The sequence below is a fragment of the Eretmochelys imbricata genome, chromosome 6 (genome assembly GCF_965152235.1).
Source record: "Eretmochelys imbricata isolate rEreImb1 chromosome 6, rEreImb1.hap1, whole genome shotgun sequence".
NCBI classification, from domain to species: domain Eukaryota; kingdom Metazoa; phylum Chordata; order Testudines; family Cheloniidae; genus Eretmochelys; species Eretmochelys imbricata.
Window position 1 is genome coordinate 61,256,561 of NC_135577.1, and position 25,219 is coordinate 61,281,779.

Below are 25,219 nucleotides of genomic sequence, written 5' to 3' on the forward strand. Positions count from 1 at the left end.
TGGTCATTACCAACTTGCTTCTTTCTTCCATGCCCAAAAAGAATCCATAAACATCTGCCTTACCACACCCTCACAGTCCACCTGCTTAGCTGCCCACTGCTCCTTAGGCACCAGTTCATCCTCCCTCATTACACATACCCACTTTTATGCTCGTTGCCTTCACACTTTGTGCTCCGCCAATTGTATACAGTGCAATTGAATATGAGATGGTCTTAAATGTTTTTCAGTTACAACTGTGCATGAGGCTACATGTTGTAACGCAGAGCAGAATTTGGGCCTTAGTGTGTAAATTGGTTAAGGGATTTCTTAGAGCATGAGAGGGGGACTAGCTTGTTAACTTGTCTCCAGTCTGCTAGCATTCTGCCCTCTCTGCTACTCCTGATGCTGAGGTAAACCTGTGGGTCTGGTGGGCAAAGAAGGGATCAGGAAACTTCAAATAAAAGTGAAGTAGCTTGCGGTACAGGTGACTGCTATAAAAGGAGCAGGAGAGAATTGCTCTCACTCTCTGGAGATGAAAAAGGAAACAAGCAGTGCGTGGGGAGGACAATCAAGAGAATGCAGGACCTGCCTCCCTATGTCAAACATCTGGGTTGAATCTACAGGCTCCAGGCTTTTTATGTAGATGTTAAAGTTTACAAGAGTCATGTGAAACAGCCAGATGATGATCAGAGATTGAAACACAGGCTGTTATCTATAGCTTAGAGGCTGCTGAAAGGTGGTGTTCTGTGTAAAGCAGACACAGCCCCTTCTACGCATAGGGTTCTAATCTGAGTTTCCAAACCTGCTACTGATAACGGTTGCTTGGGATTTGCCCTGCACAGGCATAATCTACTTTGCTGTGTAATCAGGAATCTTTCATCTCACATGAAGAGATGAGTTTCCTGATTCAGCTCCTCCTCCTAGTTTCCACCCTCACTCCCACCTCTGAGTCGGTCTCCCTAGCCTCCCTTCTCAACAGCTGCTAATTAACTGCCCGTATGTTAGTGCATCACACAACAGGCGGCACAGCATCTTGCTCTATGATTGGCAGGCTGCACTGCATGGAACACAGGACTGAATTATCTAACGCTCACGGCTGCTGTCAGATTTATAGTCGTTATAGGAAGGACTGGGTGAAGTGGAGCAGGCCAAAAGAGAGGAAGGACACATTGGAAATGGAGTGTGTGCCCCTACCCCAAGATTGTGACAGTTTGAGTAAGGGACTTACATATGAGTCAGCAGAAGGAGGAGAGGTGAAATTATTTTTGAATTTTAGAAGTCTTTTAAAAAGACTACAAAGATACTCACTTGCTGGGTTTAAACTTCCACAGTACTTTCCCCAAGATTTAGGGATATTAATGTTAATATCCTGGCCAGATTCTAATTGAATCACATTCAGTCTACCCAAACCCCTCCTTCTTACACAACAGATTTCACTCCAAAGCATTTCACAGTGCTTCACAAGCAGAGAACTTCACACACCACTGAAACAGTGGAGAGTAACGCTACCAAATAGGTTAGGACAGGAAGTGAAGAATACTGTATTCAGTTGAAGCAGCCAGAGAAATTTAGGGAAGGAGAATATATTTTAAATCAGTGGTTTTCAAACCATGGGTCGTGACCTGGGACTGGGTCGCGGAATGGAAGGGACTGGGTCGCAGGAACTCTGGTCAGCACCACCGACTGGGCCGTTAAAAGTTCCGTCAGCGGTGCTGCCCGGCTAAGGCAGGCTAGTCTCTACCTGTTCTGACATTGCGCTGCGCCCCGGAAGTGGCCAGCAACAGGACTGGCTCCTAGGCAGGGGAGAAGGGGGCCACAGGACTCCATGTGCTGCCCCCACCCTGAACACCAGTTCCCCACTCCCATTGGCCTGTTCCCCAGCCCAGAGCCCTGACCCCCTCCCACACTCCAACCCCAAACCCATGCCCCGAGCCCCCTCCCACATCCTGAAACCCTCATTCCCGGCCCCACTCCACAGCCCTCTCCCCATCCCTCTGCCCCAGCCCTGAGCCACTCCCAAACCCCTAACCCCTCATCCCCAGCTTCGTTGGGTCATGGACATCAACAATTTTCTTCAACTGGGTCGCCAGAAAAAGAGTTTTAAAACCACTGCTATAAATAACCTCCGTCTCCTGCTAAATATTATTTGGGTAAACACCTCTCCTCTACAGAAAAATGCCTCCCGTGTGTGTGTGTGCAGGAAATGCTGTGCACCATCCCTCTGTGAGCAGCCAGCTGTTCACCTTTTGGTGTGTGTTAGGGGCCCCAGGACCCTGTATCCCAGTTTAGAGAGACAGCTGTATGTATGAGGAGTCCTGGAACACTGCACCATGGGTCAAGGCCCAATCGTGCTCCCACTGAGTTAACAGTTTTGCCAGCATGGGGGAGAAAGGGTAAAATTCAAGGGAAGATAGGAGAGCTCCCAGGAGAAGAGAGAGAATGAGAAGGACCAAGAGAAAGAAAAGCATCACTTTAAGTTAGTGAATCAAGAAATATTCAGAAAAAAATAATACAGAAGAAGAGAAACTGGAGGGCAAGATAAAAGGATAATAAACTCTTGCCAACATCTATTCACAGTAATAGATTCTCACAGTGGTGAAACCAACAGCTATTTTATGTACCCAGAGAGAGTGGCATATCATGAACATTTTGTCATACATTGCCTGGCTAAGAAATTGGAAGGTATTCCTCCATGCCCCTTTCAATCCCAGGTGGCAGAGCCCCCTCTCCTCACCTGCACCCATTTGTAGAGTAAGAGATTGAGATTCAACACAGAAATGACACAAACAGACTCTTCTCAAACAGTTTAATAGCAAATAAACAAAGGAAGGTACCACACTTGGCATATACAAAATGACTTGTTGGTGTGTCTGTGCAATTAAAACAGCTTTAAGTTCCCCATCGGGACAAAAAAGAAAAAAAAAAATACACACAAAGGAAGAAAATTCCTTTAACACATACTCGCTCGTTCCAAACTTGTAACAAATCTTTTCATTTTTAAATCCACTACACAAACTCTGCGATCAGATCAGAAAAGCAACATGTGCTCCTCTGCTTTTAAACCTTTAAAGTAAAATCCATAATTTTCTACAGAGTACAACACAATTTCACACAAGAAGACATTTTGTTTTGCAAATCAAAACAAGAAAAGGAACAGCTCAAACAAGGTAAAGAAAAGCATTTCTACAACTGAATCACGACTTTGAGTTGATTAAATCCTGTTACTGCAGAACAGACTCTACATTTGGTCATAGTGGCAAATTGTTTTCTTGTCACATTGTGAATCACTTTACATTGTTTTCTAGTAGAAAAGGCAAAAAACTGTACAAAACCCCTAGTGTTAAATACAATGTTTGTACCAATAAAAAAGCCCACAGGTTTGTCTCCAAAATGTAAATTTTCTTTTTTAAATTATTCACAAAAAGCAGCCAAAAATCAGAAAGGCAGCTGCTGCTCCACTGTCTCAAATCCATTAAAACCACCACAGAACAATTAAAACAACCAAAGGGAGAAAAGGAAGGAAAGGAAAGGAACATCCAACGTTTGGCATTTTGGTTTTCTCCAGAGATTTTTCCACAGGTTTCCCCAGAGTTCCTCATGGAACTGAATGCACATTGTATAGAAATGTATTGGCAAAATTACTCAATACACTGGGGAGGTCTCAGAGCCCCAAATGACAGATGGCCTGATGCATTCAGACTGTGGGGCTAACAGCAGCCATCTCAAAATCCTATCTCAAAATGAGTCTCTACCTTCTTCTCATACAGCCTCATCCCCCAAGTCCCAGATCTATAAATCACAGCCAAAAATAAATGTACTGAGAAGTAGTGAAATCCGCAGACAACTCTGGGATGGGAAAGAATAAATCGTCTCATTCCCTTTTCACCACCCCAAGCACAGGGTAACCTACACAGCCAGGAGATCAGTCTCACATCCTTTGCTCTTTCTAACCTCTCTCCCCCTAGGATTTTACGTCATATTCTTTTCCCACACTAGGGTCCTTCACCAACGCACCTCCCTTAGTGACTAGGGTCTCGCCGTAGCCACAGTCTTGCAGGTGCTTCCAAGTGCCAGTTTCTAGCCATGCAGTCTCACAGCAGATGGTTTGCAGGGCCAGGGGAAGCCAGCTGCCCTTAGAATAGTAACCTGTCCTGCAGGGCAGGAACAGAAACTGCTCGACTCTTTACCCAATTAAAGACTAAACAAAAACAAAACAAAAAAACACCCCACCTCTATAGAGATTCCCCAGCTAAGGCCCCTGAGAAGAGGACCTGGGGTTGGTACCCTGTTCAGGTAACAGCGTAAGAAGCTGTTGTATTGTGCTTGTCATTTGGGGTAAGAGCCAGCAATTGCATGACCAGGCTTACAAAGGCCTTCTCTGGGATAGTCTGAACACTCTATTGCCAGTGCTAACGTAGAGCCACTAAGCCTCCCTCCACCATCTCATTGACAGTGTTAAACTGGAGCTGAACCTCATAAAAATTTTGCCCCAAATTACATAAAATAAAATTTAAGAATGTATGAAGGGAGCCCCAGTTCCCTGGAATTTTAGAAGCAGAATTACTGCAAATATCCCCCAACTTACCTGCTTCCCATCTATCCTGGTCTACCAAAACGCCTACTAAAAACAATGCAACAAACCCTACTCCTGGGAGCCTCTGACAGTTATGGAGATGGAACAAGGCCCAGATGCTGTGTCAGGCAGACAGTCTAAGTGCACAGGTAGATGCCTCAGGTGGCATCTGATCAGAAATTTGTCACACCAAAAAACACCAATTTAAAAGGATACCTTTGAAACCCAGTAAATTGCTCAGTTTTTGCACAAACTATAGAAAACAGAGAGGTGAAGGTGATATATTCGAGGGTGTGAAGAAAACAGCAGGAAACATGCACTATCTGAGTTTGGAAGAATAAAACTAAAACAATCACATTTTGCTGAGGAGATTGTAGTTACAAAAACAAAACAAAACAAGCATGCTGGAGTTTAACAAAATACAACATCAACTTGGATCAAATTTTCACTGCAGACAAAGGCTGATAACTACACAGGAAAGGAAAAAACAGTAAGTGCCAGGGCAAAAATGCCACTACAATCAGGAGAAAATATAGTTCAAGTGTTTTGTGCTGATGCCACTCAAGTCAGAGTTTGAACTCATAAAAATACATGCTATCTCCTCAAGCACAGAAACCATTTCAGCAAAATGTGACCAGAAGCCTCCTGAAAGTCTAAGTCGCATCAATCAATTGACTTTTTTCTTCAGAATTTTGTTTTTAAAACTAAGCACACAGAAAAAACTAAGCCGAGAAAGTGACTGGCTGTATGTTCACAGAAATACAAATACTCCACGAGGTATGCTAGCAAGGCTGCTCTGAAGACAAATTACAAAGAATCAGAATCACAAAATCAAGTGGTTATCTTACGAAGTTCTAGAAAAATAGAAATTTTTTTTATATTCAAATGCAAGTTTAAATATTCTCCTTCAGCAGTCTTTCTAGCAAAACCAATTTGGCAGCACAAACACAAAAAAAAAAAACAAACAAAAAAAAACCAAAGAAAGAAACAAACATAATAAAAATACACATCAGCATCAAAGGTCAACACAAGGTCAAAGGTGAGAGTTCAAGCATCAGAGAAGCTGAAGAGACAAGGATTTGGACGATGTACTTGAACGCCACATCGACATGCTTTAGGCACAACGATGAACAAACGGCAGGAATCTAGAAAAAAACAAACCAGAAAGAGGGAGACCCACTGAGTTACACAGAGCAGTACATCCAAACAAGGAGAGAGAGAACAGGAATGGGCACTGTACAATGAGACCTGTTGGGGAGGGGAGTTGACAGGGAGGGCAGCACATGCCAACGATGGACAAGTAAAAGTCAAGGTACATGGAGGACACCAAGTAAACATCAAAATGCCAGAAATAAAATGGAAGCAAAGGCCTGGATTTCCCTTTGGACACTGGTTTTGTGGGACTGTTGCGCATTCACCTTTGCCCCATGCCCAGTGTCCCTGCTAGCTCTGCTTGTGAGAAAGACAACAGAGCAAGCCCCACCCCAGGAGCCCACCTCCAAAGATACAGCTCCAGGATTAACACCCACTCACAGAAATTCAGACAGCAAGAGACAGGACAGAGGACACGGGGGTGGTTCACAGGTGATTTGACAGTTGAGACCTTTTTATGTCTTATCAAGGGAAATGCTTAGGCAGTGGTAGCCCAGGAAATCCATGCTCTTTGCTTCAGCTCCAGTCCCTTCCCATCCCTTAGGAACCCACAAAGTGGGAGAGTTGGTTGATTTTAGAACCAAATGAAAAGACTGTACAAGACAAATAAGCGGAACCAAAAACCCCACACAATACAGAAGAATTCCTTAAGACTTGTCCTAGCTGAGCCCTTTTCACACAGTTATACCTGGGCAGAAATTTTCCTTTCCCAACCTTTTCAATAGAAGCCCCCTGCACTCTGATTTGTGAGAAAGGGATTCTGGGCACTGAGAAACTCTACAGTCACTGTTGCCAGTTTGGAAAACTGGAAGATATTTTGTCTGAACCTTTCTTGAGCAGAGTTTTCAGATCTGATGGGATCCCTACCAAGGGACGCTAACAGCTTTGCTGTCTTCTCTTGGCCACCAAACTGCAAAAGCCTTTTAGACGGAATGTGGAAAGTAGAGGAGAAAGGGAGGTATCTTTTAGGATTCCACTTTACACCCAGTTGTGGTGCCATGTCCTTCAGTCTCTCAAAACTGCTTAAGCGTTGCTGGTGAGTGATGTGAAGCTTTCAGTATCCCTGTGAGTGAACCTGATGATTCCACAGCACTTGCAGCTAGCTTGAGGAGCTGAAGGACCCTCCTCTGAATAATGGGGCAACAAAAACATGTTGCCACAGGCTGGCTAGCACTGGTGGTTTGGGTTTTCTCCCCATGCTTACCCTTCCGGAGACAGAACTGAGCGAAACCTCAGCTAGCAAGAGACACTGCAACATTAAACATTATTTCTATAGTTCTAGCTTTTTTTAGGTGCTTGGCAAACAGCTACAAGGACCAGGTCCCTGTCCCAAAGAGCTTACAATCCAGAAAGGCAAAGTATCAGTGGAGAAATGGGGCATGGGAAAGAACAAAAGCTAAGGTTTCAAATGACATTTAGCAGACATCATAGGAATTCCTAGTGTGGTTTTGTCCTTTTTTTTTTGGTAAATATTTTCAAATGTCTTCTCTGCCAACAATTTTGAGGGAAAGACTGATTCATTAGAGGCCTTTTGGAAGAAGTGTCTAAAGGAGAGATTTGGATGAAATACTGGAGGGGTGGCAGGTTGGGGCAAAACACATAATGACATAAGGAAAGGGAGACAGTTATTTCTGTGTCCTTGTTTCTCTCTCACATTAGTGGTCGATAACATAATACTGAAATTTTTCTGCATTCCATATTTTATACTTTGTAACATTTCCGCTTAGTGATCCACAACATCCTTATATTTGTTTGCATCAGGAAAATCCAAATGTACACTGTGAGCATCTGCGCTCTTGATTTGTAATTTTTTTGCTGTGACATTGTTCAGGTGAAATAGTCATGTAAAAAGGTGTTTCACTGAGCTGTTTTTAGATTGCTGCTGATTATTGGTTTTATTTCAGGAGGAAGTCAATGGGTTCACAAGTATGCAGAATCCCCTCTCCTCTTCTATACAGCTATCAACAAATAGAATTGCCTGAGTTAATTCTGCCTTGCACATAGGCCAGTTTCCAGTATACATTTTACTGTCTAGATTAAGGGGTTTTTATTTAAGGATTTAATTGCCTGGTTGGAATTTCCCATGGTGATAATTGTATTTTCCAGATAGATTTAACTTGTTTGATCTATTATCTCATCATTAAAACATAAAAGATATTTCCAACAATTGTTTCGGACTCTTTTGGAAAGTTCTAAGCCTAAGCAAAATGAGGGTTGATTTTAATGCATATTTATCAAAAGCATTTTCTAATAAGTGCAAGCTCTGCATGCTGGTAAGATAACTAAGCTGTAAGAAGACATCTAATTTTAGACTCTTATTTAGGTGCTGAAGAATCTAATCAGAGTAGGCTTGCTACAGCTGTAGATATTAAACAGTATCAGGCTAAGATCAATTACAGCCTTACCTAATTCTTTGCTTTTAATATGGGATGCCAAGTAGAATCCAATGTCTTCTGAAGTCTGCAAAGCAGGCAAAGACTTCCCCCTTGATTCTATGATGCAGATTATTTACAAGGATCTGCAGAGTACACCTGCAGTCTGGAGTTCTGTGGTTCAACAGAAATCATACTGGATTTTGTTGTAGAATCTCTTTGGAAAATCCAGATTCTTTAGATTATGAGCATACAAAATACTTTGCCCATTTGGCTACTTAAGCAAATCCTTCTGTAGTTATTTGAACAGAGTCAACTCTTATGCCAATATCAATGTAACATTAAGACATTTCAGAGAAGTGCATGGATTATAACCAACTTAAGTATTTTGAGATAGCTTCCAATATTTAAGTATTTCAGAATGGGTCAAGTCTGTCCCAAATAATTTTGCCAGTTTCAATTACGTAAATTCTTTTCTTCTCCCTTCCAGTCTCAGCTTTAATAATCTTTGGTAGCATACAAAGTTTTTGTTCTGGGGACAGTTTCTCATTTGGATTATTTCTAAAGAGTAGTTCAAAATGATTTTACCAGGTTTTTGTCACAATGGGCTGCTAATTCAGAGTGTGCTTTTATGTTTAGTCAATTTATTCCAATGGTCCCCAAAACAGCTGACTGATTTGATTTGCAATAGAATGAGAGCATGAGAGTGATTAAAAAAAATACAGGATTTCCTGCCAAATTGTGAGGAAGAAAACTCTGTTCAAATCTGGAAGGAATGAAGGAAGAGGCAGAAAACCCTAGTCTATAGCAGCTGCCACCAAGCAGAAATAAACACACTTATTTTATACAATCAGCTGCACTGTGCAGCAAAAAAACCTTCACCAGTCAGAGACTTGATGCATTTATGAACTTTGGCACCACATGCCTGGACACACCAATAGACTGAATGAAGCTGAAACAGACACACACTTAGGGTCTGATCTTTAGCTGGTATAAACTAGTGTAGCTCAATTACATTCAATGGAATTGCATCAGTTCAGAGATGCTGGGGATTAGGCCCTTAGAATTTAACCTGCATAGATTTGTGTTGGCAATACTTGCGCTATAGTCATGCCAGTAAGGCACAAGAGCTAGCCCAGGTTAGGCTTCTAGTAAAGATAATCAAATTATCTGGGAAGAGTCATAGGGTTAAATTCATCCCTGGCATAAATGGGTGAATCTTCCACTTAAATCAATGGAAGTTACACCTGTCTACAACAGGGCAGAGTCTGGTCAGTACTGGAAGCATAGTAACAGGATGCAAAGGCTAAAGATATAAGTACAGGGCAACTGAAATGACTACTTAAAGGAACAGGCCCATGTCTGGGGTCAATGGGGAAATGGAGCAAGGGTCTCAGCAGTATGTAGCATACTATATAAGAGTGACTGTAGAGACCACAGAGTACAGCTATCCCCCCTTCAATGCTTCACAGCATTAATCTTTCCTCATTTAGCAGTTAGTCAGCCTGCAAACAGGCCACTGAAAATCAGTAGTTTCAATCATGCACATCATTGTATGTGTAAAACAATCACATTCAGGATTCTACAAACCCTGGCCTTTTTTCCAGTGAAATAATTTAAGTAATAAATATTCTCCACCCTGGAGCGGTATAAAACTTCTATAAAAATAGAAACAACATTCTTGGTTACAGCAGGTCATGCTTGAAGCGGTTGCTCCCAATCATGATCTTTTTTCTTTTCTTCTTTTTTTTTTTTTTTTTTGCAAAGTATATTTATAAAATAATCCCATTATGACCTTAGCGGCCTTAACACTCCAACACTTTCTTCTCAGAAAACCAGGACACATCTCTCCCAGTGCACAGAATTCAAGTGTACACGGTTCACCTAAGAGAGTGTGTGCGTGTGTGTGTGCGTGTGTGTGTGCGCGCGTGTGTGTTTATAGAGACCCAAATAGTCAACATGAAAGGGTACCATATGCCAGCATAAATGGGAATTTGGCAGTCTGGGCATTTAACCTTTTGTCACCACAATATTCTCTGTATAATACTGACAATTTCTCCTACCCATCTGCCAGGATTACAGACAGGTTGGCACCAAAAAACTATTTGAGTTTCAAACTCATCAACAAAAGGGCACTTTACCCTGGTGCTCTGATGCTATGGGTCAGGCTTTGTATTTATGAGGTTTAAGAGTCCAGGGGACCCAGTCCCTGGATATGCCTGACTTTCCCTATGGACCATAACAGAGTATCTGTAAACACATGCACATTCTAAACAACATTTCAGGGGCTTATGGCTCCTCCTGCTAGAGTAGAGAAAGAAGTAAACACCCTGTGTCTGACCACACATGCTTCTTACTTAGGAGCCAGCTCCCAAACACAGGATTGCAGTGTTACTTGGTGGGCTGAGAAAAAGCATCACTCCAAATTGGGAACATAAAGGAGAAGAGGAAATAGAGAAAATATGAGGTAAATGGAATCTCTATTAAAGATATACAGAAACTGTAAACTTCCCATGTGACAGAGGTGGATTTTGGTGGTTAGAGCACTAGCCTCTACTGTGACTCCTTGATGTGCTTCAAGCCAGAGTCTCAAAGGGGCTTTGAGCCTCCTAAAATCAGTGTATACAAAAGCCCCTGTAACACACTGGCAAATTCACAAATGTGCAAAGAACGTGTGTGTTCAAGAGAGGGGAGTGTCTGCTCTTCCTTCAACATACTGGGTGACAGCCACTGCCAAAAGCAGAGTAAGACTGGGTGGTTCAAGGGTCTGCTCTAGTACACTCACCACTTTCAAGGAAAACTGCAGTGTAAAAAGTAAATCTAATTACTATACCAAATCACATCACAGAATTACTAGTGAACAGAAAATTGCCTTTGGAAAAGAGTATGACTGAGGAAGTAGCTCCCACTTGGATGTGCAAGGCAGCAGAAACCTCAGAAGCTGTTGTAAATTGTATGCTGTATTATTTGTTGTTAATTTAATAGCTTAATAATAATAAATTAGCATTTAGATTGTGCTTATTGAGTATTAATTCAAAGACCTGTGAGATGGGCATTATCATCATTGTACAAATGGGAAAACTGAAGCACAGGGATGGGAAGAGATTTGACCAAGGTGACACAAAGTCTGTGGCAGATTTGGGATAAGAACTCAGGAGTTCCTGGCTTCCAGCCCCAAATTTATTCCTCCAGACCACAGTGCCTCTCTAAGCCCTAGCACAATTCCCAGCTGATAAGTCAAGAGTAAGATTTCCTAAACACTGGGAAATTCAATTAATTATTCAATTAATATGCAACTCTAGATGGACTATGAGGTTTTCTGGGCAGGGATATTGTCTAAAATTTTTTTATAAAGTGCTGTATACATTCATGGTGCAACAATAAATACCACTTTATATAGCAAAATAATCACTGCAGTTTTCCTTTAACCCATTAACCTCTTTTCTCTTTTAGATTTTTCACATCTCTAGAGACAGATTCAGCTAGGAAATTCCCACAGAAGACATTTAACTAAGGAAATACCAGAGCATGGGGCACGGCAGAGGCTACATGAAGTCTGCTCCTTGCCCATCTCAAGGTGGTTCTCCCTCCCCACCTTTCTTTTCCTCAGTGCTGTCTGGTGTCAGTTCTGCTCCTCCTTCTTCCCTCTGGTGTGGTGTCAGTTCTGCTGCTCTTTTTGTATTCCCGCCCCCTCCCTGCCCCCAGGTAGCTGGCATTGGTCCTTCTCAACACACACTGGATACAAACACAGCAAACTTCAAATAAGGAAAAACAACAACAACAAAAAAACACCTCAGTGATATGGCACCTAAACTCCAAAGTAAAATACTGGAAACAAAATCACAAACTTGTCCTCCATCTGAAGCAGAAATCCCAGCAGATGTTGCAGCTGAGTCTTCAAGGGCAAGATGTGCCAGCTAGAATGGCATGGATCAGCATCCAAGACTGTAAAAACACAGCCTTAGGGCTTCGAATCACTAAGTGCGCTCCTCCCCAACTTACCAGAAGATCCTTCTCCCTCCAGTCCCAGAGGGGAGGGGCACTCAGTATGGCTTGCTGTCATTCTTAGAGCGCTTGAGCTGCACTTTCAGACGCTTCATGCCAATTTGAAAGCCATTCATTGACTGGATGGCAGCCTGTGCAGAGACAGGATTGTCGTAACTTACAAAACCTGGGAAAAGGAAAAATACATAATTACAGCATGCTCAAGATCCCAAACAGACAAGTGGATAAGACCCTGCTTCAAGAGCTGCATGTACCCAGGTTATCTTAAGGTAAACAGGTTTGCATGAAGTGCCATTTTCAAAATCTCATAACTTCACTAGATCACTCAGGCACTTCTCAAAGGTTCCTGGCCAAATTGTAGCTTTTTACCCCAAGCCACTTTGGCATAAGAGTGGTTTTAAAAAAATAGTACTACAATTTTTTTTTTTAAAAACACACAGAGAAAGGTTTTTCCACCAGTCTCGTCAGATTCAAACATATCTTACTAATTTTTTGCTCAAACTTTACAAAAAACTCATCCCTGGGGAGAGACCAGACTTGGAAATATTTAGTCCAAAAGATGAAAACTTTGGAAAGTTACAAATAACTGCAAACAGGAGCTCAGCATGGAAATTCTCATGTAACCTTAACTATAGCTATTGACCATGTTCCAGTTATGAGAACAAAAACTGATTTATTGGGCATAACTGAAACCTAGCTGATAATTTTTGTAACAGGAATGTCAGTATAGGAGAGGTAAAAGGGGAAGAGAAGTGGCATTGTATATTAGAAATATTTACATGCTGAGGCACTATGATTAGACAAACAGTAAGTATATTGGTAAAATTCTTTGAATAAGGCCACAATGAGGAACAGTGGACATTTGCTCGAGACCCCTAAGAGTAGAGATTAGGAAGGTGAAATGAGCCAGCTCTCAGGGTACCTGGGACCACAGGATACTGTACTCAGAAAGGCTTAACCACAGAGATCTCCACTGGGTAACAAATACACCTAGCATGTTTCAAAGAGGTTCCTTAGTTATTCAGAGAAAAACTTTACTATCATTAAATTACAGATTCCAACCAGTGGAGAAGATGCCTTGGAGGACCACAGTATAGAGAAACTGACAGGGAATGAATGACAATAGGTGAGCTTTGATATCAGTGAGCACAAACTACTTTGCATCCAGCATAATAAAGAATGGGTGCACACAGAATCCAACAGTATAAAGGGACTAGATCTCAGAAAGAAGTCTAATAAGACGTAAAGAAGAGGAAGTGTTAAAATACACCCACATAGAAGATGGCTGTGTAATTGAAAGACATGATACCTAAGGCAAAACAGACTATAACTTTGTTGAAAAAATAATATAAAGTAAAAGCAGCAGCCAGGGTGGTTTCATGAGGAATTATCTGCAATCTGAATTCAAAATAAACAAATTACTGGAAAAGGAAAAAAGAGGAAGGCAAAGAAAGACGTTTACAAAAGTTAATTAAAGCTGTGAGTGGACAGGGGGAAGTAAGAGGAGCCAAAACGTAGAATGAAATATACTAACCAGGGGGACTAAGGAGAATAAAAATGTTCTTACAGATATATAATCAGGGTAAGTAGTACTTGGGAGAAATTAACTGTATTAAGAAGTGAGGAAGGAGATGAAAATTATCCTAAAATAGCCAAGATAATTAACTCCTTTTTAAAGTTTGCCTTAGAAAAACATTAACAAGGAAAGACAATTGGGAAGTAACAAAGATATATAGCAATAGATATTGACTAAAAACATAAGGGAAAACGTAAGTATGTTCACATTTTCTTAGTAAACGAGGTCAGATTATGTACATCCAAGGATTTAGTGGAACTAACCAAAAAAATTACCAAACCACTCACTTATTTTAAAGTATTATAGGTAACTGGGGAGAGATGAGAAAATATAAACATAGTCCCAATCTTCAAAAAATGAAATGAGGCATCCTACTAATTACGTTCCTGTTAAGTCTAAAATTCTATCCCTACTAAAATAATAGAACAAATATTAGAAGAAAAAACATTGCTAAACATTTAGAGGATAACGGTACCATAAGCAACAAAAACAGCATTGTGGATTTTCAAAACACAAATCTTGCCAGACAAACTTGTTTAGCTCCTTTAATAGGATTACAAAATTCGTTGACAGAAGTGCAGTTTTAGATATTTATTTTTATCAAGCAGACATTTTATTCAAAGTAACTTGAATATGAACAATAACATGCACAGAACACTAGCCAGCTGAAAATACTGAAGTACTGAGTTGGCGAAATATTTCACAGAGTACCACAAGGAATCTGCTAGTTCTGGACTCGCTAAACATCTTTGCTCATGATGTAGAATACAGAGCAACTAGGACATTACGGATCTGGAAGGAGATGGAAATACTACTGAAGACAAAGGAAGATACAAAAGGAATGTAGAGAGGATAAATATGTGGGCAGAAAACAACAAAATGTGATAGCTTGGGATAATGCAGATAAACACATCCTTGGAAAAATAACCAAAATCACAGTAACCGAAAAGAGAGGGAGAAACCAGGGAAGCAGTAATACTATGAGAGACTCAACAGCACTGAGGGACATGAAATTAGACATAAGTTTCCAAAGCAAAAATGACCAGTGCAAATTTTGGGTTGAATACTACAGTCATCACAGTGCAGGGAAAGAGTAGTCCCATTCCCTAAGGCTCTAGTATGACCGTGTACCTCATTACCAGAAAAAATATCGACAAATTGGCAGGAGTTCAGAGACAAGAAAAATTATTAGAGAACTTCTGAGGAAAAAATCAACAGAACTCTACACAAAAAGCACCATGTTAAGATTGCAGAGTTAAAATGACCATAAATTAGGAGATACAAAAGTTATCTCCTAATCAACGATGATTTGACCATAAATACTCTACATCCTGCATGTGTTATGGAATATGTTTAAAGATCAGTTTATATTAATCTCTATACATTTAACCAGGAAAAGAAGAATGGAAAATAGTATGTATGTTCAGTTTAATGGACTTAACACAGCTGGTGGAATCTTAACCTTAGTATTTCCTTGCTTTGTTATTTTAACATTGCAAGGTCAAATTTATGTAAATGCAGGGTTGTTTTTTAAGAAAAACAGAAAATACTACACAGCCTTGCTTAATAGTGTTAGATTTTATACAATCCAAATTAGGCTTTGAAATTCAATCTGGGCAATACCCAGATATCAGAGTGATTGGCATGGTATAAAAAATAAATAAATAAAATAAACTGCCTCCTTTGTTGCTGCTATTTGTTTGATTGGAAGAAGTATTTTGCAAGTTGAGTTAACAGGGGAGCAGTACAGCTGTTTACACTAGAGGGCTGGATGAAAACGCAGTGTGTATAGATTGTTGTAGAAACACCTTTGAGACTGCAACATCCATTAAGCTTTTTCACTCCCACACTGTTCTAGTTTCTATTGTTAAGGCAGGATCTGAGAGAATTTTGCTGTGCATAGTTCAGTGAGATGTTCAAAATCTCTCTCTGCAGATTCTCCCAGGGCCCTGCTCAGAACAGGCATAGAGAACATGCAGCAAAGCCACAAAATGAGCAAGGCTCTATTATGTTCTATGTAGACTTAAGCATGCTCAATATCGTCTGCTAAGAGATAATATTTTCTTCCAAATCTATGATGCAGCAAATTCTGAGGGAAGGCTTTTCCCCCACACATATCCTGTAGTTCTGTTTAAAAATCAGGATTTTCAGAAGAACCAGATTCTCTGCCATCTTCTACATAGGAAAAGTGGTTCTATCTCAATTAAAGCTTTAAGGACTTTGGCTGAACTTTAAAAAATCCCCTTCAGACACAGACCAAGTATTGGGAATTTCAATATGAGATGAATGTTTCACAAAGATATGTTTGATAAGACAGGAAATTATAATGGAAGCTATATTGCAACCTTAATAATGGATGTGAGTAGAATCCACTCTTGCTTGGCTAACCAATAACAGTCGGGATGGTACCATAACAACAGTCTGCAGATTTTTCAAGGTGTAAACACTAATGATGATGAATTATTTAGGGCAGTATATTGTGGCATAACTAGGAGTAATGGGATGAAATTCAAAAAAGGAAAATTCCAGGTGAATATCAGGAAAACCTTCCAGATAATGAACTGTATTAGGCTGTGAAATAATCTCTTAAATTAAATGAGGTAATGCACATCACTTGCTCAAAACCAGACTGGAAAAAGCACTAGAAAAGAGACTGTGAGGAACCATCTGTCATATGCGCCAGTAGGATCAGCTGCAGTTATCCCAATATGCAAAGGAGGCCCAGTAGATAACAGGATTGAGGGACTCTACTATAAGTAGGGACCTACCAAATTCACAGTCCATTTTGATCAATTTCACGGCCAGAGGGTTTTAAAATTGGTCAATCTCACATTCCACAGTGTTGTAACCATGGGGGTCCCAACCCAAAAAGTATCCAGAAGTGGGTTTGATCCCCCCCAGAGCTGCCATGCAAGGGAAGGACAGGTCCTGTATCTCCCCAGTCCAGCAGGGGCTTACAGCTGGGAGCTCCCTGGTTGGGGTGCTTCCAGGAGCAGGGGGAGGCAATTGGAGGTGGATCTGATCTCACCCCTGCCCCCAGCTGCCATGTAAAGGAAGGACAAGTCCTGTCCCTTCCCAACCCAGCAGGGAGGTTCAGCTAGGAGCATCTTAACAGGGGCACTCCCAGCAGCAAGGGCGAGATCAGATTTCACGGGGAAGGACTTATTTCACATTCTATGACATGTTTTTTTCACATGAAATTGGTAGGGTCCTAACTATAAGAGTTGCCCACACCCACATTATTTCAGCATCACCTCAGGCTACCAGAGTCTGAAGGCCAGGGCTTTCCTAGACAGACTGACTATTGAGGTCAAAGAATAAAGAAAAATACTTCTGCCTATCTGACCACCATATGCAACTGTCCACCATCCCTCCATGAAAACCTCCACCCAACTTATTTTCTCCCAGAGAATGGCAGTGATACATCTTCTCATTCTTCACTCCCTGCTACTAACAGTGACTGGAACCAACATACCAAAACACTTGCTTAGATTGGTCTGCTTGTCAATGAAAACCTTGGCGGAGACGACATTCCCAAATGGCATGAACATCTGCAGCAGGTCCTGGTCCCCAAACTCCTGGGGGAGGTGGTAGATGAACAGATTGGCTCCCTCTGGACCTTCAAAACATCCATCGATCAGAAACACAAATTCAGCAAAAACATGGGAGGTTGGGCCCTAATCTCAAAGCAGAGAGCCAAGAGCCATTCCATATAATTAACTTTGCCCCTCCCCTCCCCGAGAAAGCAGTAAACTTCCTGCTAGGAAACTGGACCAATCTGATTTCAAAATAAGGCAACATGGTCTGTTGCTGGGATCAAATATTAAAAGTGATTTTGGCTCCTTCCCCAGTGCCTTTCTCTGATTACGACACTTCCTGCATCACACTGAAGTCAACACTGGCTCAGCAACACAGATTTCCTTGTTTGCTGCTGCATGGGAGACCTATGGGTATGCATCAGCCCAGGGTGCTGACTAAAACAAAACAGGTACTTATGCCAAGTCTGCAGTATGAGGAAAACAGCAAATTGAATATAAAAACTAAAATGCTCCTGACAGCCTGTATATTGGCAATGCCCTAAAATTCTCAGGTTCTGTTTCTTGCCTCTGAGTCAATCCTCCTCCTCATTCTACCTGCTGCCCACAACACAGTCCCATAGTCCTCATTCTTTCACAGTCTTTCACTCTACATGCTAAATTAATTCAGTATCTGAAGTGTAAAAATTCCAGTGACAGGGACTGTTCAGAGTGGTAACAAAAGGCAGAAATACAAGTAATGAAATGAAATTAAGAAAAGAAATCTCCCTGACAGCGACACGTGTCGGGCTGTAACGACACTTCCCCCGAAAGGAATGTTTAAAACTGAACAAAGCCTCAGAGAAATCAACTATACTGAACAATTCTGCAGTGGTCCCCCCAAATGGAGGAACTATAGGAGAATGCTCACTCTAGCTTCTATGATTCTAGGAAGCTAAATGCTGTGCATGTGGTATGTGTATAAGGCTCAGGACTTACTCTTCCTCAAACCCCCACTCAAGCACTCAAGTCCTCTGCATAACTTCCCACCTACCTTCTTTTTGACTTCCTGCTGCACCAATACTCTGCTGTGTTAACAGACTCTGGTTGTAGAGAGTGGGCAATGCGGCAGCAGCGTATTGCTGAATCCCAGAGTACGCCTGAGTGAGAGCCTCCATTGTGCTACCCGTGCCATTTGAGAGGCCACCGCTGCCAAGTCCACTGCTGCCAAGTCCACCATTTAAGGCTGCCATCCCTATGCAAGAAAAGGAAAATGAACATTTAATAACTGAGTGGTGTGTCTGAGCCAATGCTAGTCAACTTTCAATACACTTCACAGCTGTCAGAAACAAGCAACCGAGAACAAGCAGGAACAAAGAGAATGGCTTATCCAGGGAGCCGCGGCACAACTACGGGAATTATAATCAGTCATTTTTCCCTCCCTTCGCTACACAGCGCTTACCTGCTAAAGAGCTGACATTGAGGCCTGCTGTAGCACCTGCTAACGTCTGCAGCGCTCCAAGAGAGGCCATTGGGTTAACAGAGGAGCTGCTACTCGAGCTAGGTGAGGAACCTGCTATTAAAATGAGAGAATTAAACACCAAACAATAACTTCTGCCCTTTATCATTCAAATCCCTTGTTAACCCATTTTTACTGCAATGCTGAGTAACTAGTAACTAGTTGACAAGTAACTAGTCAACTAATAAGGACTAGAGCAGGGCAGTTGAGAATAGTTTACATTAAAAAATTAACAAGCTGTGGCCAGTCAACCCACTGATTGATGTGCATGTAGGAGGAATCCCTTTCCTGCATTTTTTAACTGTTTTTGTCTTTTCATAGCAAGACCTCTTTGGGGGCAGGGATTGTCTTTGTGTGTCTGTACAATACCCAGCACATTTTGGATGCTACTTAATATAAAACAACAACAACATAGTTAATAATACATTAGCTGCAGAGTATCTAAGCCAGGTCTGGATGCAACCAATGCATGATAACCAGCTGGGGTCTCCACCCCAATATAAAAACCAGTAGTGCTGCTATGTGGAATAAAAAAGTATCCGAGACTATATTACTATCCATCCTTGGAAATCACACGCAAGATGTGAGAGAGAGAGAGAGAGATATCCTGGAGAGATTAAAGAAGGCTCCAGTCAGACTGAACACAAGGTTTTCCCTTACAGATAGAGCACGGAGAACAGATGCCTAGAATCCATTCCGGCAACTGAAATCACTTTCCACTATGGAATTCCTGCTGCAGCAGCTGGGGCTGAAGTCAGGGCCAGGAACAAGTCAGAGAACAAATATCTCCAACACAAACATTCTCCTCCTTCATCGCAAGAGTGTGACTGCTAACTGCTAAGCAAATAATCAAGCAGGTTATTTATTAATCAGGCGTGGTCTCTAACACACTCGCAGTCCACACTGAACCCAATTCGACAACAGATAGAGTCACAAGAAATTGGATAGGGCAGCTGATAGGAAGCAGCCTGTCTCTTTCAGGTCAGTAGTGTTTGAAAAGAGAGATATTTTTAGGGGAATAGAGGTTCAAACTATAGGCCATTTGTACAGGTCTCAGCACTGGTGAGAACGAGGAATCATTCCGTTATTATAGAGTTATCTCAGAGCCACCTTTTTGGATGTGACAGATCACAAGCGTACACAGGCTGACAAGCATCAGTGAGCGATAAATCCTCTGACATTTTAGCATACTCTACTCAGTTAATCTCTTATGTTTCAGTTGCACCTCAGCCAAAATGTTCTCAATGTGGTTTACATATTATTAAAGCTAGTTGACGTTTTTCAAATTTTTGAAAAAATATTTCGTAAAAATTGTCACTATTTTTCATCCAAATCTATTCGACACAATTTATATATTAATCATTTCACCTGTCATCTGACACTCAACCACTTCTGGGGTGGTATATTAGCTATTTAATAAGGCACAGCAAAGCTACAAAACATTTTAAGGCAGAAATAAACAATCCTGTAGCCAATAAAAACTAGGGGAACACAGGAGACCAGAATTTTAAAATCTGGATTTCATTTTGGCCATGATACCTGGTCAACAAGACTACTCGTTATAAAAGTTCCAGAGAACCTTTGGAGTCTAGTTAGAATCTCTGTTTTACATCTCAACTAAAATAATCTAACAGCAGCATCCCTTCCCTAATGCTAAGCTGGGTTACTGTTAACTTACTGACTCGGAGGGAAGAGGGCCACCTAACAGTTCAGAAATGGTATTAATTGTGTTGTGTCTAAAATGAGATTTACTTCTACAATGGTTAACTACTGAAAAGCTTTGTAGAAGAATGTGCCACAAGGCAGGATGTGAACAAAGTCATTTGGAGCACAAGAAAGAGAATATTTCAAGAACAAGGAGTAGCACAAAAAAAGGAATGAAGCCAAGAGTGGAGAAGGATACAGAGGGAACAGACATGAGAGAAGGGAATAGATGCTTTGTCTATATAAAAAAACGGCACCACTTTAACTTAAGGTGTAATTTTAAACAGATTTGAGTGCAAAAGGTTGTGTGGACATTTATTTCAGTTTAGCTTAGTCACTGAGGATCTGTCTAAGCTAAATCAAAATAACCCGTCAAACTGAGATAAGTGAGCCCACACGGGGGTTTGCACTGGTTCAACTAAACTGATGTAAAAACAAATTTAAATTAAATCACATAAACAAGGCCAGAGTGAAGGCAGGGAGCCGTGGAATAGAATTAGGGAGAAATGTGAGCAGAGATGTAGAGAGGAATGATGTTGTGCACAGCTTCAAAGTGAGGGACCATGAGCTTGAATTTAACATGAGAAAAGGGGAGCCAGGAAAGGGCTCTAAATAAGAGACTAGCATGGCCTGAGAGGTGTTAAAATCACTAACACTATTTAGATTTTACTATTACACTTACTATTTGTATTGCAGTAGTGCCCAGAGGCCCCAGCTCCATTGTGCTATGTAAACTCCATTGTGCTATTCTGTAAACACAGAACATAGACAGACCCTGCCCCAAAGAGCTTACAGTCTAACAAGTATCACTAACTAGGCCTCATGCCACTAGCTTGTAGGATCTGAAGAGATCACAGCCTGTAGTGGCAAGGTTGTAGGTAATCCTCCCACTGAACTCACCACAGGTGATCTTCTCAAAGACCCTCCCAGTGATAAATGCAAATTAAAAAAAAGGAGGAGATAATAGTGGAGATCAACTAACTGATATGTCAGTGGTGTCAAGACTCAAAGTTCTGTGATTAATTCTGAGGAGACATACCATGACACTGAACGTTGTTTATAGGGCTTTACTTCTGCTTTTTTCAAAAGGATGACAGTAAATGGCATACAAGCACAGTACAGCACAGGATTAAAATTGAGCCAGATTTTGCTAGGTCAACAACCCCAGCAATCTTCTTGGGGCTGCTATCTTGTTCTCTAGAATCACAACTGTAATTTTTTAAGGTCTTTAGCCTTTGCAGTTATGCAGAAATCCCTGAAAACATGAAGCAAGTGTAACTGATGCAGTAATGTCTGCCTGAGTCTGCTGAGAGCCTGAAACAATAGCTTTAAGAGATGTGAATTCCCCCATACATCTCCTTGGGATGGTCACTCAGATGTCCAACAATGATTGTTTAAATATCAACATTTAACTACATTACAGTAGAACCTCAAGAGTTATGAACATCTTGGGAATGGAGGTTGTTCATAACTGAAGTGTTTGTAACTCTGAACAAAATGTTCTTTCAAAAGTTTACAACTGAGCATTGACTTTATACAGCTTTGAAACTTTACCATGTAGAAGAAAAATGCTGCTTTCCCTTTTTTCTTTTAGCAGTTTACATTTAACACAGTACTCTATTCTATTTGCCCCTCCCCCCCATTCTTTTCATCTCTGCTGCTGCCAGATTGTGTACTTCCAGTTCCAAATGAGGTGTGTGGTTGACTGGTCAGTTCGTAACTCTGAAGTTATACTGTATGCTATTAAAGCACAGAAAAAAGGATAAGGAGAATCAGAGATCTGCACAATCTCCTCTCAGTGGCATCTCATTTTGGCACTAGGAGTGGATGGCACTTGCGAGAAAACCACTATTTTTCCCTTCCAATATGACCCATGGAAAAAGGTCAAAGGGCAGGAGCAGAGCCCTGGGATGCATCTGAGCCTCATCAAGTGGATGATATTCCTGCATAACATCTAAGCTCCACTGAAGGGAACCCAATTGTAGAGAGCCCAGTGTGGCACTGAAACCCTACAGGCCAGTCCCATTAAGCAGCAAAGACCAGCTTCTATTCTGGTGGTAGATATGGGACCCTGGATAGCTACTGTTCCACTCTGCTGGATGGAGGCTGTCTGCAGACTCACACAAACACCACTGTACCAGTTACACTAGGGCCACATTCAAGTTTTTTCTTCCTTCGCACGTGAAGATTGGAAACATGTTTTTAATGAAAGCTTAAATTCTGACATCTTAACAACTCTGGGAGTCAGGCCTTAGCTGTGTGTATATATACACCTTACTTTAAATCTTACTGAGTAAGAACCAAGCCTGACTAGCCCAACAGAGCCTGTGTGATCATATTGTGAGCATCTGTTGTGTGTGGAATCTCATTTTGGCATCTCAAATGAGTTGAGCTTGAGAGAGTAGAACCATTCCCCACAGTTCAAGCCCTTCAGTGCAAGGAAATAGCTATGTTCTTAGACTATGCGCACTACCATGTTTTTATCTAGGGAGGGACCGAAGCAGAGGACCTTGGGAATTCTTTCTCTTCCCTTCTATAGCCTGAACTCTTTGATATGGATTTTAGGGTAAACATTTTTACTATAGGGTAGTCTGACAGGCAGCCAAAGTAACTGAAAGAGTAACTGTCAACTTTGGTGAACCACACCTCTCAGTAAAAAAAATTATGAGAGAACTTCTCTGACAACGCATCCGATGAAGTGAGCTGTAGCTCACGAAAGCTTATGCTCAAATAAGTTAGTTAGTCTCTAAGGTGCCACAAGTACTCCTGTTCTTTTTTTCTCTGAAACAGGCGTTCTCTTGAAGGCCCTTTGAGCTTGAGTCTTCTTTAGGGACTTCCATAGATAGGGGAAGCCTTCTGATTTAAATCAAAACCAAAAGGTCCACAGTTTAACTTCTGACCTTGCAACATACCTTTCCCATACCAAAGTTCCCAACCCAAGTTCCTATAAGTCTTCTTCTCCAATACTAGCCATCTGGGCCTGCTGAGAAGTACGTATCTGAGTCAGTACAATAGTAGATTGGTCTGGCGGACAGAGGTAAGATTATCTCCTCTACAGATTGTATATTAGAGCTGGATGAGCAATTAGGCCTTTCCATGAAAAGAAAAACTCTCTGCTACAGACCAGTAAAGTACAGCCCTCTCCCTATCAATTTTAATGATCAACGGGGGTTGAAATCATGACAATTCAAAGCAAGAAATGGGCTCTATAAATAAAGGACCTCTTTCTTTTACCATGGCAGTGGTTTAGAGTAGGCAGAAGCAGCTGGCCCAGGCAAAATTTTGGCTTACTCTGGTACTAAAATAGAGCGTGGCTCATATAATCTAGTTTGGGTGTATGTTTTTGCTTTGCCATTTGTTATCTTTGTTAATTTGGATGTCTAGATAATCACATTTAACAAGAAATCAACAAGACAGTGCTTAAGGAGATCTTAGATGTTCTAATTTCCCTGGTATTACACCCATAATAAAGATATCTGAAAGAATAAAAAGGGGTAAGGAGAATAAAATAACTTTTTCTGTATTTGCATCCCTGCATGAGCAGCTGAGTGAGATAATGTCTCCTCTCCCTAGCCACACGACAAAACATACTGGAAATTAGAGCTATGTTAGTTTTAGAGGAAACTGTGATTGCTCCTCAGGCTTTAATGAAGATAAAGCTGTGTATGGATTTTCTTGCATACATGTGTGCTACTCCATGTTCCAGGGCATGTCTATCGCCAGAAAATTTGGGAGAGGCCACAAACCCTACAGCATCTGCCTAAAATGCTGCTTGAGTAGTGATGGACCATGTGACCTGCATGTACTAGCAATGACTAGAGAAGTGCTGCCTTCCTGTGTTATGGAAATCCCAACACTTCCTTTTACTCAAGATTAAAGTGAGCCCCTGGAGAAAATAACCTCTTCACACAAAAGCATACCTAGCTTAACAAATACTAGAGAACCTCATTGGACAGGTGAGAAAAAGACCATTTCTACTGGTTACTACTGTCTACCTACTGAAGAATACACAGAGCATTAACTACGGACAGAGAGAGAGGGTGGCATAAACGGACTCCAGAGCTGACCGAAGCCATGCAATAATGCACGATGCAATAAATGACCTTCTTACCTGAACTGGTGAGCACACTTAGGGGACTGCTGGAAGAAGTGAGTGCAGCGGTGCCACTTGGTGTGTTCTGAGCTGCACTGGCTGCAGCTGCTAATGCAGCCAGGTTCTGTAACTGCATCGCATTCAACCCTGCAATACATTAAGGAATGCACAGGATTTCTGCTCTGATATAACTGTCCATTCAAGCACATTGGACCAGCAGCCTACCCCACCCCACATGGGGAACAATGGCAGCTAGGAGGAGCTTGGAGGGAATAGACTATGGCAGTAGTTCTAAACTTTTTCCATACTATGCCATCTTGTTACAACAGATAAAAAGTTTCCATCTAGCCATAAAGGAAACGCATCATGATCCCTCTGGACCTGTTCATGAATCCCAGTGGGTCACAACCCCATGGTTCACAATTCACTATAGAAATTCCCAGATAATCAGGGCTCTTTTCCCAGAAGAGCCAGCACATCAGCCACAGCCAAGGGTGCAACAGGTAAGTCAGGGACTTCCGGCTCACCTGTACCTAACCCCCAGAGCCAAAGGAACCTGCCTGGGCCTAGTGACCTCCCTACACACACTCCACATAGTACAGCAACAGCCAGAGTCTCCAGACATAAATCATTCACACAACACTGGTATAACTGCTGTATTGTCACTGGTTGCTAGTCTCCCTTCATCCCACCCCTTTTCTATTACACTAATCCCTCAGGTGCCCAATCCA

The 25,219-nt window shown here is 41.5% G+C and overlaps 1 protein-coding gene across 5 annotated transcripts in view; it reads right to left on the bottom strand.

Moving 5' to 3' along the window:
• Positions 1-2,771: 2,771 nt before the first annotated feature.
• The window catches only part of CELF1 (CUGBP Elav-like family member 1), a 102,518-nt gene continuing 80,070 nt past the window's right edge, over positions 2,772-25,219 (bottom strand). For 3 of the 5 annotated variants that reach the window (XM_077818669.1, XM_077818671.1, XM_077818673.1), the window contains 6 exons: positions 24,507-24,635; positions 18,635-18,748; positions 18,227-18,427; positions 17,133-17,276; positions 12,079-12,247; positions 2,772-5,697 (listed from right to left, as the gene is read on the bottom strand). In XM_077818669.1, coding sequence (XP_077674795.1) covers positions 12,120-12,247; positions 17,133-17,276; positions 18,227-18,427; positions 18,635-18,748; positions 24,507-24,635 — 716 coding nt within the window. In that variant the 3' untranslated portion in view covers positions 2,772-5,697; positions 12,079-12,119. The remainder of the gene's footprint in view (positions 5,698-12,078; positions 12,248-17,132; positions 17,277-18,226; positions 18,428-18,634; positions 18,749-24,506; positions 24,636-25,219) is intronic. The other 2 variants (XM_077818670.1, XM_077818672.1) reach the window with 1 other exon arrangement.